Source organism: Helicoverpa armigera, chromosome 9 (genome assembly GCF_030705265.1).
Source record: "Helicoverpa armigera isolate CAAS_96S chromosome 9, ASM3070526v1, whole genome shotgun sequence".
NCBI lineage: Eukaryota > Metazoa > Arthropoda > Insecta > Lepidoptera > Noctuidae > Helicoverpa > Helicoverpa armigera.
This window is the reverse complement of record NC_087128.1, coordinates 944,242-959,028: the sequence shown is the minus strand read 5'-3', so window position 1 is coordinate 959,028 and position 14,787 is coordinate 944,242. Positions and strand designations below refer to the sequence as shown.

The following is a 14,787-nucleotide window of genomic DNA, read 5'->3' as shown; positions in this document are numbered from 1 at the left end:
AAAACACTTTTATTAAAACTCAATATTTAGACAAAAAGAATGGACGTTCATGAAATCATACGGTATGTTTCTACCTAAAAGTTGGCAAACCAAGTCCAATTCTCCTCAAATAATTTTATTATGTCCAAGTTCAAAATGCCCAATATTATGTTAATCATACTTCTTGACGGTTTTGCAGTCGGTAGTAGCCATTATCAGAAAAGTGCTTAACGAAAACTATATTTATGTCCATTCTTTTTGCCTTTTAGGTAAAAAAGCAAGCGTTACTGACCGACAAGTCACCCCCGTAGAAGGGGTGGATGACGAAGGTCTCGTTGCCGATGTGGATGACCCCGGAGACGCCGTTGCACGTGTGGAAAGCTGCTGATGCTCCGGGGTAGTCCTTCACCGTGCCGTGGTAGTAGCAGTGCTCAATTTCCTGAGGAACAAGGGAGATTTTTAGGTGCTGTGATGAATATCGCTATTAGGGAAAGTACCAAATGTGAAGGAATCTGTTAGTTGAGAGGTCGCTTAATTTCCTGAGGAAGAAGGAGTGATGGTCAAGTGCTATCATGGATATTATTAAGAAGGAATAGAACAAAAATGTGGGTGTGTTTGGTGATTGAGAGATGGTGAATTTGATTCTTATCCACTGCACTATTTACGTAAATCTAATCCAGATTTTAGAATATATGGTCTATTTGCTTTAAGCAGATGTCTGAGTAAGAGAAATAACTTTATTCTTAAAGGTATTGTTGGTATTTTGTAATTTGCCAAAACTGTCACGACACAAAAAACTTCGAAAGATTTATTGAACAAGCAAAGTGAAACCATAATTTAGAAAATATAGAATCGAGAAATTTAATCGCAAATTCCATAAAAGGCTTTCTAAATATAGCATTGAATATGATCGCAGTATAAAAAGTGGTTGGAATTCAATAAAATACTCTTGTGGAGCAATTTCGTGCGCTGGGAGGACTCCTAATTTGTCATTCACGAGTATCGTCCTTTAACTGAAGGGAAAAAGATGCTATGTAAGTGTAGGGCCATAGAGGTAGGGTATGAGGGTTAACAGATTAAAAAAGGTTGAGAATATGTAAATTAATTGTTCTTGTTGGTGAAATAAACGTTGGATAGAAGGACAGAGCGTGATGGCCAAGTGAGTCAAGAACTTTATATTGAATACTACTGTATGGGCCTATGAAACCTTTTAGGCTACATTTTTTTCAAGTACATCTGTGACTGTACCTCTGGATAGGTTAAGCAAAATGTCTGGAGGAAACCTAACCTTTAAGTCTTAATCAAAGTAAAAGAACTGAAGTAAATACGCTACTGCAGTATGTTTTTGAGACATATAAGTGCTTGTCTTCACATCGCATCGCTGATTTAATGGCCATCACGTAAAAGCCTGACTCGCAATTAGACTGCGTTCTTTTTTTCGCTCAGTGGCGAATGGAACGAATGAAATACCGAACCGCACGCTCACAAGAAATCGGAAAGGTTTTCATTCATTCAATGAATGAAATGAATGGTACACTTCGAGTGACGTTGTTTTGACATTATTTTTTTGTAGATTTATTAATCTAATCCTGAGCAAGTGGGGTAATTCAGGAATAAGATTTTTTTAAATTTACTGATGGAGTCACATACGAATGTTAATCAACTTTGATTATTATTTAACGTAAAAATGGTCATTTACAATACTATCAGAAATAATACGTAAATACTTTAACAGACTAGAAAGATATCCACAAAAAGTTATCAAATAAAAATAGTATCCCAAATTCTACAATACGGCAACAAAATCAATTTTCCTCTGCCATCTCGAAAAATACCTTTAAAAATAAAAATATAATACTGTAATAAGACTCTTTTCTTACTTAGAAAAGCTAGTTATATCAAAATTCTTTCGCCGAGCTCCTTCACAGCGTCATCAATCATTTTCAAAAGTACTACGATGGTCCTTGTTTTTCTTTTAACACAATATTGTTGGGTTTTTACAAAAAATATTTCTTTGGAACAATTCTTGAAGTGGCTGGTCATTATACTGAAAGTCTAGGCCTAGATAAGTGCTGGTTTGTGGTTTTGTCGTAAGTAATGTATGAGTGAATCTCTTATTTTGTCTGGCCTCAACATTTTTTTTTTGTATAAATAAAGAACAGTATTTGTAATACTTTTCTTACGTAAGGCTTTCAAATAAAACCAACTGAACCGGTAACAGATGTAGACAGCGTATAAAGTTCTAAATATGGCACACTATTAAAATAACAAATAAAATATTTTTAAATAGTTTTTCAACAAAACCGACCACCCACTTTGAGTAATGAGTTCACAGAATAGAAAATAAAGAGTTCCTTTACCACGTAGGTTATATTTAGTTATCAAAAAGACTTTCACGCTGTCACAGTGTTGCCAGTTGAGAAAACATTTTGCGACGCGACCGCTTCCATTTTTCATCTGGTAAGTACTGTGGTGTAATTATCACCACCACCCCACCCATGGCTGCTGGGTGGGGCGAACGGTGGGGGTGAAATTCGTTTGGCCGCGTATGTTTCATTTTTCATAGCGAAGACAGCGAGGTAAGTTGTTTTATGAGTTCGGTGATAGTATTTCAGTTCTTTAATTAGATGGGAAGTTTATTATTGTTTTTTTCCTTAATAGTATTAAAAATTATTTCTTAAATATTATGCTAAGGATTTATTTGCTTGACAGAGAGATGAGGTAAAATATGGTATACAAACAACCATGGTGCGTAAACAATTTATATCAAAAAAAGGTTATTTTGAGATCCATTTTCATTTTTCATTCACGAAAATACACAGAACACACCAACACATACATATGTAGGCATAAAAGTAAATCGCTGAACAAATTCTAAAATTAATCATCCCCGAGTATGTCGAAAAATATTTTTTCAGTCATTTTGTATATTAAATTTTACGTTACTCCATCAAAATTTGATTACGCAAAAATAACATTCAAAAAAATATCTTCTAAAATTACCTGTACCATCAATTGTGCGAGCAATTACCAAAAAAAAGTTGGGAAAAAACAGTATCGCACTTGCTACACTAAATTAAACAAGGTGTAGGGGAAATTCAATCTAATCTAATCTAAATTTCCTTCAATCCAATTTGAATTTCCTCACCTTCTCCCCCCCACTCCCCTCGTCTCCTCAAATAGTCCTCCGTGCAATTTATCCAAGTCTCCTCTCCGTCAATTCGCTAGCTGACTTCAGGATTCCATGTTACTTGGATGTTGAAAGGAAAGTTAGGAGGAATCGAATTAATGGGTTCACTAGTTTTGACATCATACTTAAGATCGGAATTATAATTAAAAAGGTCTGTAATCTTTTCTGAACTAATAGAATAAACAGAAATATTTTTTTGTTAGTACCCAAAAGGATCCGAAAATATTAAACTGATTTGAAGAATTAGTCCACTGTTGGGAAGCTATTCTTTCCGAGTAACATAGGCTATATTTTACCCCGGTAAGGGCAGTAGTTCCGATGGGACGCGGATAAAACCGCGGGAGATCGACTGGGACTTGATAAAAATTTATCTGTGAGAAGTTTTAACTAGAACCAGCTAATATTGCCAACAATCCACGTTTTTTTTTAAACATAGAAAAATATTCGACCAAAAACCCCACGTATATTCCTGTTTACACCTACCTACATAATTATGAAATGCAGTGTACTAAACGTGCGGTGTGATATTGCACGTACACTGCAGTGCAAAGATATGTAGTCACTGCGGATCACGTATTTGAATTATACGTAATGTATATTGTATATACGTATATGTATATTGTGTATACGCGGTCGACGGTTGCATGTTGTGCCGTTGTTCTGTGAATGCTTTCAAAGACGTCAATTCGTATTGTCGGGGGTATCAGACGGTGTGAATATACTACTTGTACCTGTATGTTTGACTCAATATACTTCGATGCTGTAGGATATTATGTGCTATATTTCGTCTGCAATTTTGTTCGCGTCCCGAGGGAACTACGTCCCGCAGCCGGGTAAAAAGTAGGCGATCTCGCTAGGGTACCAGGGTACCAGCTTTACCGTGGCAAACATGATTGAAATTGATTTAAAAGGATTGTATAAAATAATGTTTTCTCTACTTATAGTTGCTGAAATAATTTATTGTCATAAGGAAAAGATATAAGTTACAATGGACTCATGGAATAGCTGAACAAAGGCTTACTGGTTTCGAATCATATTAGGTACCGAATTAATTATCTCAAAAATCATTCTAAATCAAGAACAGTTTTCTTCTACACACAAATAGTTTATACCCATTTAATCATAGCATTTTCCGATCAACCTCTTGATTTATCAGTAACGTCAAGTTACGTCTTTTTATGGGGTCGTAAATTATATGGGAGTTTACCGCATTCGGGTTTCGTATAGTTAGAGTGACCTCTGTGAATGGAATCTTAAAAGGAATTTAAGGTTTATGGATTTTATAGGTTTTTTATTGTTGAAAATATTTAATCGCTGTATTAAATAGTCAGAGGTCACTTATATAAGACTGATTTAAAATTAATCTCGTATATTTTTTATTGATACAAAAATGCTTAAACCTAGAACGACTTGGGTGTTTTACTACTACAAAATAGAGATACGATATAGAGAAACGAGGTGCAAAATAGAATACCTAACCACTTAGAAAGCAAACATATAATACTGGAGTACTGGAGCCTAGAACAGTAAAACGGATAGCTTAATCCAGTCGTAACCTTGAACAAGTTTTTGTTCGTCTAGACTCTAGACTCTTTTAGAGGGTATCATAAAATCAGATACCTACTTTTTGCCGATCTTGAAACTAAAATAGAATTAAAACCTCTATGCAGTAAGAAACGGCGATGCAACAGGCAAACTGGCTTGAAACAATCCGATTTTAAAATTGGAATAGCAAATTTTACCTTTGCTGCTCATATTATTATCATAATGTGCTCTTTTTCGAAACAAGAGGTATTGAAGTTGAACGGAGCGAATGTTCTTCTAAAAAAATATTAAGATCCTAATTTTGAGCAGTCAGTAAAAAATAGCCTGTTTCACCTTTAGGTAAGAACGGTGTATAAAATAGTATAGAGAGTAAGTAAAAATTCACTCATTTATTCTGGTGAATCACCTTAGTAGCAAACAAAAATTAGATGAGTATAAATAATTTGATGTTTTTCAACTTTATTCCACCAGGGATCTAAGATAAATGGTACGACTGTAATCGGAGTCCAATCTCAATTTATTGCTGGCCACGAATTGGCCACATTGTATTTTCAAATTCAAATATAGAATGTATTTTAGAACATTTTTTATTCAAAATGGCTCCAGCTAATCGTTTTAGTGACGTGGCATATTGTTTTTGAAATTAGTAATTCTTTTTTTGTACATTTTTTCGTTTGAAATTGGAATTTTATAATCCATTTATTGTTTGATTTGAACTGTTTTGTTGATATTTTGTATTTTTTTACTGTAAAATATTATTTTCGAATGTAAAATAATATGACCTTACTATAGTTTTGTATACAAAAGCCATTAACACTAGCAAAGACTTAGCACAGCTATTCGATAACTTCCAAGCGATAGACCTCGCCTTGCCCACCGATACAGTTTTACGAGGGCCTTATCTACCGACGTTTGCATAGAAAAGTACGAGTTTCTGAACCGTTTGCCTTCGTGGATGTAGGGTTACTACCCTCCGATGTTCGACGATCGATAGCGAATCGAGATTTTTTTAAGATTCGCGTATTCTCGTGTGTACAAAAATGCTCGTGATTGAAGCAGGCGAGGTTAAAGTGATGTCCTCAAGTGGGAGATTACGCGATCCTGATACGTTATTGCGAATGATTTCATTGCTGACGGAATGGAAGATTATCGAAAGTCAGCTCTTTATTGTTGTAGGGGAGTTTTTGCTCGTGCGTAAAAAGGTTATAATGTTTCAGATTATAAAGCGGATGGCAGGACTCATAAAAAGTTATGCTGTAAAATTTTGGATAGCAACTTTGCCTTCTCGCTTGTTGCTCAGTTACTAAGTGATCAATTATTTTGTTTTCTACGAAACCGGGTCTGAGTACACGAGTATGAAAACAAACATTTTCGGTAAAACAACACCGGTAACAAAGTGAGTGAGCTTCGGATATTTTAAACATCCAATTAACTTGATCGCCAATAACACAAAGGTTTCATCCATTAATTCCTGAAAGCAGCAGCGAAAAAAAAAACAAAAGAGAACAAAAAAGAAAAACAGAATGGAATCCAATCCGCCTTCAAACTCAGAAGTCCAAGATTATCTTTTTTGCGAAAGCGCTGATTAATCCCGGACATTATGATCCACCTTTTGAAAAACTGCTAAACGAGCATCTTGGCTCATCTTCCCGGTTCTACGTCGTGTTATGCAATCGATTTGTCCTCACGGCGGGCTATTTACCCGGGCACCCGGCCACCCGGGCAAGCCCGGCTTGTCCCGGGTTTAATTAAACTCGGTTCTAAGTCGGTGCGATAGCATTGCCTACGTTTAATTGCAACACCGGATTGCGTTTTGTTTTTTTAAACGATGCGATATTAGCGTTGCGTTTTTGTTTTTTTATGCATATTTTTGTTTTGTCTCTGATTGCTTCAGATAGTTAGTTTATTCTAGGTAGAATAACAGATATAAACAGACAAACACAAAAATAGATACGGTAAAACAAAACGCCTATACAATATAAATTATCTAAAGCCAAGAACAGCAACAACCAATCCGTCTTATCAATTAAAATTAGTTTCGGGATCTCGACAGATATCTACCTGTCTAGAACAATTAAGTGTCTAGAACATTCGAGGCAGTCCATTCATCAGTTAGACAATTAAAATATTACTCCTTTTAATTGAGTTTTGAAATTTTAAGACTGCGGACGAAGATTGGGTAAGAGATTGTTTTAAGATAATATTGGAATGTTCGTTTTTCTCAAAAGGCTTCCTTTTGGAGATTTTATTGAACCCTCGAGTTTGTGATGGTTAGATTAAATAAGAGTTTGATTTACTGCGTGTAGGGTGAACGTGATAATAGTGGATTTTTTCGTGATTTATGTTCGGTACAGTTAGGTTTTGTGTTTAGTAGTAAAAGTATGTACAACGTATGTATGTATTTTTATATAGGAATTCGACCGTAATGTGGAGTTTAAGAAAGTGTTAGTTGTTGTAACAGATTGATTACTTCTCCATCAATGGGCATACAATAAATAGAGTTTTTACTAAACATAAAATATCATTATTAAGAATAAACTCTCAATGTTCGTTATTATATTTTCTACATGAACTCATTAATCAAAATAAAATATCGGCTTAGTCTAAAAGATTGGAATATCTCACTTAATTCCCAGCCTTTTGAACACCCCTTAACTTAACTATTTGAAATTTTGTTATAACTGAAGAATCACTAAGTAATAAGAAACACTTCAAACATTCAAAGAACTACAAACGAAAACAAAAACATGATAATTAAAAATTTTCACATCGACACTTAAGCTCTTAAAAGGCGTAGAGCAATTGAAATTAAACAGTCACTGTTCAAGTTAGAATCGTTAAACAAAGAGCTTGTTACTACTTGGATATAACTTGGCACTTAACTCGAATAGTAAGGCTTTGCTCTCATTGACAGCTAGTAGCGAATTAGGTGGACAATCTTTTTGATTCCAAAAAAATATTTGGGGACAAGCAAAGGCTTAATATAAATATGTAATAGAAACACTATATAAATTTATAACTAATTTATTATGAAGGTTTTCTAACACAAATTACACACTGTGGGTAGATTAGAAAACTGTGTACACTAGTACTCGAAGCTGTCCAGCCAGTGAGACTGAAGCAGTCCGAGAGCGCAGCGAACACACTCTGCTCAGATGCGCGCGCGCTCGTCTTATATAGCGGCCGGTCTGTGGCGGGGCGCTAGGCTCCGCCCTCAATGACGTCTAATGCTGTGAAGTAGGGGCGACGCGTGCGCGCTGTAGGATGTTGAGTTGCTACAGTCTCCCCCTCTGGATCTGAAGTCGTCCCGACGATGATCCAGGACAAGAAGAGTTGGTCTCAGGTCTGCCTCTCTTCCTTACCCGTACCTTGTCGTTCATAGGCTCGGGTTGGTGTTTTCTTGGCCGTCCTCTTTTTCTAATAGGCTGGGCGGGGTCCGGAAGCTCAGAACCACTTCCAACATAAGGTACCAAAGCAGAAGAATGGTAAACTCCAACCACAACATCAGGATTGTTGGGATTGGCGAGTTCATAGGATGACGGACCATGTTGTTTCTTAATCATGTAAGGACCATCACGTCGCGGCGCGAATTTACTACTCACACCTTTAGTGGCATTGCTCAGGGAATGCTGTGTGACGAGTACAAAGTCACCAGAATTGTAACCCGGAGTCTCTCGCCGGCGTTGGTCTACATATTTCTTACGTCTCTCTTCAGTTTGTTCATGGACTTCCTGAGCCTTCTGTAGGTTAGTAGCTAATTGTAATAACTTTGGTGTGATTTCAGGTATAAAATTCTCTGATTGTAGGATCTCCCGAAAGTCATGAGTCGTATCATCTGGCGTCCTAAGTTCCCTCCCGAAAGTCAAGTAGGCTGGTGTAAATCCTGTCGAGAGGCTGGTTGCTGTGTTCATTGCGAACCGAATACTAGGCAGGTGTTCTGGCCAGTTTCTGTGGTTGTCTTTGACTAGGATAGCTAGCTGGGGCTTAAGATCCCTGTTCTTTCTTTCGACGGGATTGGTTTCTGGATGGTATACTGGTGTGAACGCATGTTTGATATTTAGCGTATAAACGACTTGTTGCATGATGGAGCTGACGAACTGAGGTCCGTTATCACTTATCATTCGTCGGGGAAGTCCATAGCGAAGAAACACCTCGTTAATAAGTGTCATAGCACAGGTCTCTGCAGTGGCCTGTTGTAGAGCAAACAGTTCCACCCAGCGAGTTGCCACATCTTCTACAATGAGGATCCATGTTTTCCCATCAGGGGATGCTGGCAATGGTCCAAAAAGGTCAAAAGATATGACTTCAAATCTTTGGCTCATTACGGTGGTTTGAAGTAGTCCCGCTGGTTTCTGGTTTGATGCTTTGTACCGTTGACATTCTAAACAATTTTTGGTGTAGCTATCAATATACTTTCTCATTCCAGTCCAATAATATCGCTGACTGATACGCCGATAAGTCTTATCCGAACCATAATGGCCTGCTAACGGGTTATCGTGATATGTCGCCAGTACGTTTGCCCATTCATGATCTGGTACCACTAATTGTGCATCGTCAGACTCTGAATAGGGACTGTGTCGATAGAGTACCCCATTATTTAGTAGATACCCTTTGTTGCTCCAGTATACTGCCTTCTCATCATTGTCTATTCCTTCCAAATCCTTCACAATGGGTTTTAATCTTTCGTCCTTTAACTGTTCTTCTCTTATTTCTGCTGTACTACGCAAGGGCATGTCTATGGTCACTTTACAAACGTCACACGCTTGAAGCGTTTCTTCAGCACATGGTGGTCTAGAAAGACAGTCAGCGACAGTGTTTGTTTTACCCGGAGCGTATTTGATTGTTATGTCAAATGCTTGCAATATTAGTGCCCATCTTGCAAGTCTCCCTGTCGGCGTTTTCAGAGACATAAGCCACTTCAAGGCCTGATGATCTGTTATAATGGTAACAGGAAGACCTTCGATGTACCCACGGAACTTTGTTACTGCCCAAACCACAGCAAGCGCCTCTCGTTCTGTGGTAGAGTAATTACGTTCGGCTGATGTCAGAAGGCGACTAGCGAATTCGACGGGATGTTCATCTTCTCCCTCCCCCTGGACCAAGACTGCTCCGATAGCATAAGAACTTGCGTCACTTTTTATAAGATAGGGTTTGGTTTCATCAGCCTGTCTGAGTATTGGGGCAGAAGTCAAGTAGCTCTTCAGTTGATGGTAAGCATTCTGCTGGTCTTCTGTCCACTCCCACTTAGCGTTCTTTTTCGTTAACCGAGTGAGAGGTTCAGCAACCTTTGCAAAGTTGTTGATAAATCGCCGATACCAGGAGCACATTTGTAAAAAACTTACCAAATGTTTTAAGGTTTTTGGTGTGGGAAGCTTCGTGATCGCGGCTGTTTTCTCAGGATCCACTTGCAGTCCTTTTGGCGTAATATAATGACCCAGGTATTTTATAACTGAACAGCAAAAACGACATTTATCCTCATTAACTGTTAGGCCAAATTCATTGAGTCTATCTAAAACTTTTTTGAGATCTTCGAGATGTGTTTGAAAAGACGGTGATAGTATCACCAGGTCATCTAAATACGCGAGGAGCTTCACATCAGGCAAACCCACTCGCATCCGATCTATCAATCTCTGAAATGTTGCCGGAGCATTGCGTAAACCGAACGGCATACGAGTGAAGTTAAATATGCCAAATGGTGTAATGAATGCAGTCTTCTCTTGGTCTTGTTTGCGTACTCCAATTTGCCAGTAGCCTGCTTTCAAATCCAGTAATGACATGTATGGGGTTGGCTTAGCTTCATGCAAGAGGTCATCAATTCGAGGAATTGGGTATGAATCGGGTATCGTAATCGCATTCAGTCGACGATAGTCCACGCAAAGCCGGATATTCCCGTTGGGTTTCGGTACAAGAACTACAGGTGCAGCCCATGGAGACGAAGAGAGTTCAATAATACCATCTGCCAGCATAGTGTTGATCTCACGCTGCAGGGCTTCTTTGCGAGGCGGTGAGAGTCGGTATGGTGGGACCGAGATTGGCTTATCGTCTATGGTTCTGATGCAATGTTCAATGAGTTTTGTTGGTTCTCGTTTGGCATTGAAAACGTGCCTATTTTCTTGTAAAAGCCTATCCAGCTGCTCCTTCTGAGCACTTGTGATATGTGTTTCGATATCAATTGCGTCAATGCGTATTTCCCAATTATTTGCGTCAAAGAGACTAGCACTTTGCGGGGATAATTCAATGTCTTCCCGGTGAATGTTGATTTGTGCGTCTCGCAGCATGAAATCTGTAAAGCTGGGAGAATAACCATCGAACAGGCGTCGTTTCTTGCTTGAAGTAGACGGGCTGGTAAAGTCTATTGGTGCCAGCTTATAATTGATGCAATCAACTGGTTGAGTTTTGGGTGTTGTCGGAGGTTCAGATATTTCCATCGGCGGAGGTGTTGCTGGTGGAGTAGGTGGGATTGTCGTAATGCTTGGACTATTTTCGCTCTCAGTCATAGTAAGCGAACTTATTGGGCTTGGCATTTCCATCATCTCAGTGATGACAGTAGTCTCAAATATGGCAAATTCTTCAGCATATAACTCGTATTGCTGTTCTGGTTCGTCGATAAAGTTCCATGTGAACTGCGGCATGTTAATTACCATACCAGCATCTTTTAGAAAGCCAACACCCAAAAGAGTGCGGTTCTCCTTTGCTTCAGGTAGCACGATGAATGTCGTCTGCACCTTTCGACCTAGTAACTCAACGTCGGCTCTGCACTTTAGCACTCTTTGAGTTTTCTTTACTCCGTCAGCTAACGTTAAGTTGACTGGTTGTTCCTCGAATTTGTGTCCACCTTTGACCAACGCCAAATATAAGGAGTACGATGCGACACTCATCTTCGCGCAAGTATCAATATAGGCAGTACCTTTTATTCCCTCGATCTCCACGAACACAACAGGCCGGGAATCTGCATCTAACTGTATGTCGATGGCACAAAACTTCAAATCTTCTTTCTTAATGGGCGACGACTTCTTACAGGTAGTACAGTTGCTTCTGTATACACCGGGTGCGCCGCAACCGTAACAAGAAAATTTGGGTTGTGATGGAGATGGTGCCTGCGTCTGAATTTCAGCAACATCTTTTGCCACTACCGAAACTGAACTTTCCACACGCTTCTTCTTCCGGCATACGTCCACCGTGTGTCCCGGATTTTTACAAAACGTGCATCGCTGCTTTCCTTTTCGCGTCTGAGCTGCAGATGTTTCGGTATGTTGAGCTCCGTGTGCGTATTCTTGCAGAGTTTCTTCGATACCACGTGCTGTTTCCAGAAGTTTCTCGAAAGTTGGAACTGTATCTCGAGGCATGCGATTTCGTATTTCCAAACGTATTAGAGCGAACACCAAATCTATTTGTTGTGTTTCAGTAAGTGCGGGAGGAGGTAGTGATGCGAACAATGCCCGCTTCTTGGCAATAAATGCTTCCGTTGTGACATCTGACTCCTGGGCCCCGTGTGTGATCTGGTGACATATCATATACGCTGGTTTGCGGGGAGCGAAAGTATGGCGCAATTTGTTGCAAAATTCTTCCCACTTTTCTACACCGGTTTGTGCGCCTTGCCACCAAACCGCTGCTTCTTCACGTAGAAGAAGTGGAAGTCCCTGAAGCGCATCTGAGTCACTTAATTTTTCCACATTTTTGTAGGTGGTAGCTGCTGCTAAAAATGCCTCAACTGCATCCGTGTCCTTTTTCCCACTGTAGGTGATGTTGCAGGATGCAAAAGTTCTTTGTTTAGAAGCCGTGATGGTCTGTAGGAACATCTGAAACTGTTCGTTGGACATCGCCATCTTCGAAGTCCGATGTGGGAGTCTTCGTAGATTTTCTAGCTTGATCCCTGGATTCGGCTTCACGTTGTGCGCCAGATTGTAATAGAAACACTATATAAATTTATAACTAATTTATTATGAAGGTTTTCTAACACAAATTACACACTGTGGGTAGATTAGAAAACTGTGTACACTAGTACTCGAAGCTGTCCAGCCAGTGAGACTGAAGCAGTCCGAGAGCGCAGCGAACACACTCTGCTCAGATGTTTTTTGGTATGGCATCTCGCAGTTCAGCCTAGGAGGCCGTGTACTGCTTAACCGGACTTTTCCCTGTGGATGCCTAGAATTTAAGGCCTCCAGCCAGGGGCGTAAAACAACTTATAAACTAAGCGACTGCGCTAAGGGTACCCCCTGTGGGGTCGGACCTCGGCTTAGGGCGTCGCTGGGGAGGCAGCAAAGGGACAGGCTGGATCATATGATCATTATTATTAAATGGGGAATTTAAAGCTACTGGCTCAGCTCGCGGGCTGGCTCGATGAGCAAGGGTCGGGAGGACAGAGAACGGGACGTCGCGGCGGACCTCGGCGGCGAGGTTTGTACGAACGCGGTTTGTGCTTGTGTAGGGTGCTAGTGAGTTTACTACTCTCTTGGAGGACAGTTATCTCATCGTCCGGTTCTAGAAGGGCATGCCTAGGGCGGCGAATCCTACTGATGCGGGAGGGAGTGTAATTACTGGCTGACACGATAAGTGAGTTATCGTGTTTCTCAGCGCGTTCGAAGTACCGTATGGCGGCACGCTTCATATACTGGCGGATGGTAGGGATTTTTAAGTCGACATGAAGAATCTCATTTCGAACATAATAGGGAGCTCCTGTGATTTTCCGTAAAGCACGGTTTTGAAGGGCCTGCATTCTGTGAAGGTGGCGATGGCTTGCCTGTGCGAACACAGGGCAAGCATACATCATGACGGGGCGTATGCACGATCCGTAGAGGCGTAACTTGAATTTAAGAGATAATTTGCTCTTTGTATTGAGCAAGAAGTGCAATCTGCCGTACACAAAGGCTGCTCTAGAGCGCACCTTACGTATGTGCTCGGCGAATGAGAGGCGCTGGTCTAAGATTACACCTAGATATTTGGCATGCTCCTTCCAAGGAATCGGCCTACCAAACATGGTGACTGACGGGGGCGCGGGAGGAAGCCTACGGCGGGGGCTCGAAAAGAGTATGGCCTGGCTTTTGTCGGGGTGGAGTTCGATTCTCCATAGCCTAGTCCAGACACCTAGGGTGTTGCAATAGGCTTGGAGATGTCTCACTATGGCGGCTGGGCTGCGGCCTGAGCAGTAGATTGCCGTGTCGTCGGCGAATAGGGCTAATTGAACATGCTTGTTCTTAGGAATATCGCTAGTGTATAGCGTGAAGAGGATGGGGGAGAGTACCGAGCCTTGTGGGACGCCAGCTTTATAGGGTGGGCCGAAGAGTGCCGTCTATGCGATAGCGAAAGGTGCGATTCGACAAAAGTCTCGTAAGATGACGACGAGACGGTCTGGGACACCGAGTTGGTAAAGCTTGTAAATCAAGCCTTTGTGCCAGACTTTGTCGAATGCCTTTGCTATGTCGAAGAGAATCGTGCCGGTGAGTTGGCCACGTTGGAATCCGTGGCTCACACCTTCCACGATGCGGTGGACTTGTTGGACACAAGAGTGATGGGTTCGAAAACCAAACTGTTCTAATGGAATAAGACTCTTTGCTTCGACGTAATCTTTGAGACGCTTATAGATAAGTATCTCGTAGATCTTGCCGAACACATTGAGTAAACTGATAGGGCGATAGCTGGACGGGTCTGATTTTGGTTTACCGGGTTTGGGAATACCGATTACGGTTGCCTCTTTCCATGCCTGTGGGAACAGGTTATGGGTCATGGCGCAATTGAAGATCGCGGTCATGAGCATTACGAGGGAAGCGGGTAGGATTTTGAACACTTTATTGGTTAATCTATCTGGGCCCGGAGCTTTACGGGGTTTGAGACGTTTGATGATCTCTGTCACTTCGTCTGGAGTGACGGGAGGCAAGGGATCGTCGGGGTCTTCTTGCGGTGGAAGGGAGGATCTGCGCTCGACCTCGGCTTCGACCTTTAGTAGGTGAGCCGGGTCGACCGGTTGGGTACTAGGCGAGCATTGAGCCTCGAGGCTGTCGGCCAGACATTCCGCTTTTTCATCGTCCTCGAAGGCGATGGAATTGTCGGGGCGTTTGATCGGCGGGGTGGAGGCT

At 40.8% G+C, this 14,787-nt stretch overlaps 1 protein-coding gene across 10 annotated transcripts in view; it reads right to left on the bottom strand.

Moving 5' to 3' along the window:
- Nucleotides 1-14,787, bottom strand: part of Mmd (mind-meld) — a 425,901-nt gene that overhangs the window by 84,122 nt on the left and 326,992 nt on the right. For all 10 annotated transcript variants that reach the window (XM_064036153.1, XM_064036149.1, XM_064036156.1 and 7 more), the window contains one exon: nucleotides 272-418. In XM_064036153.1, the coding sequence (XP_063892223.1) occupies nucleotides 272-418 (147 nt within the window). The remainder of the gene's footprint in view (nucleotides 1-271; nucleotides 419-14,787) is intronic.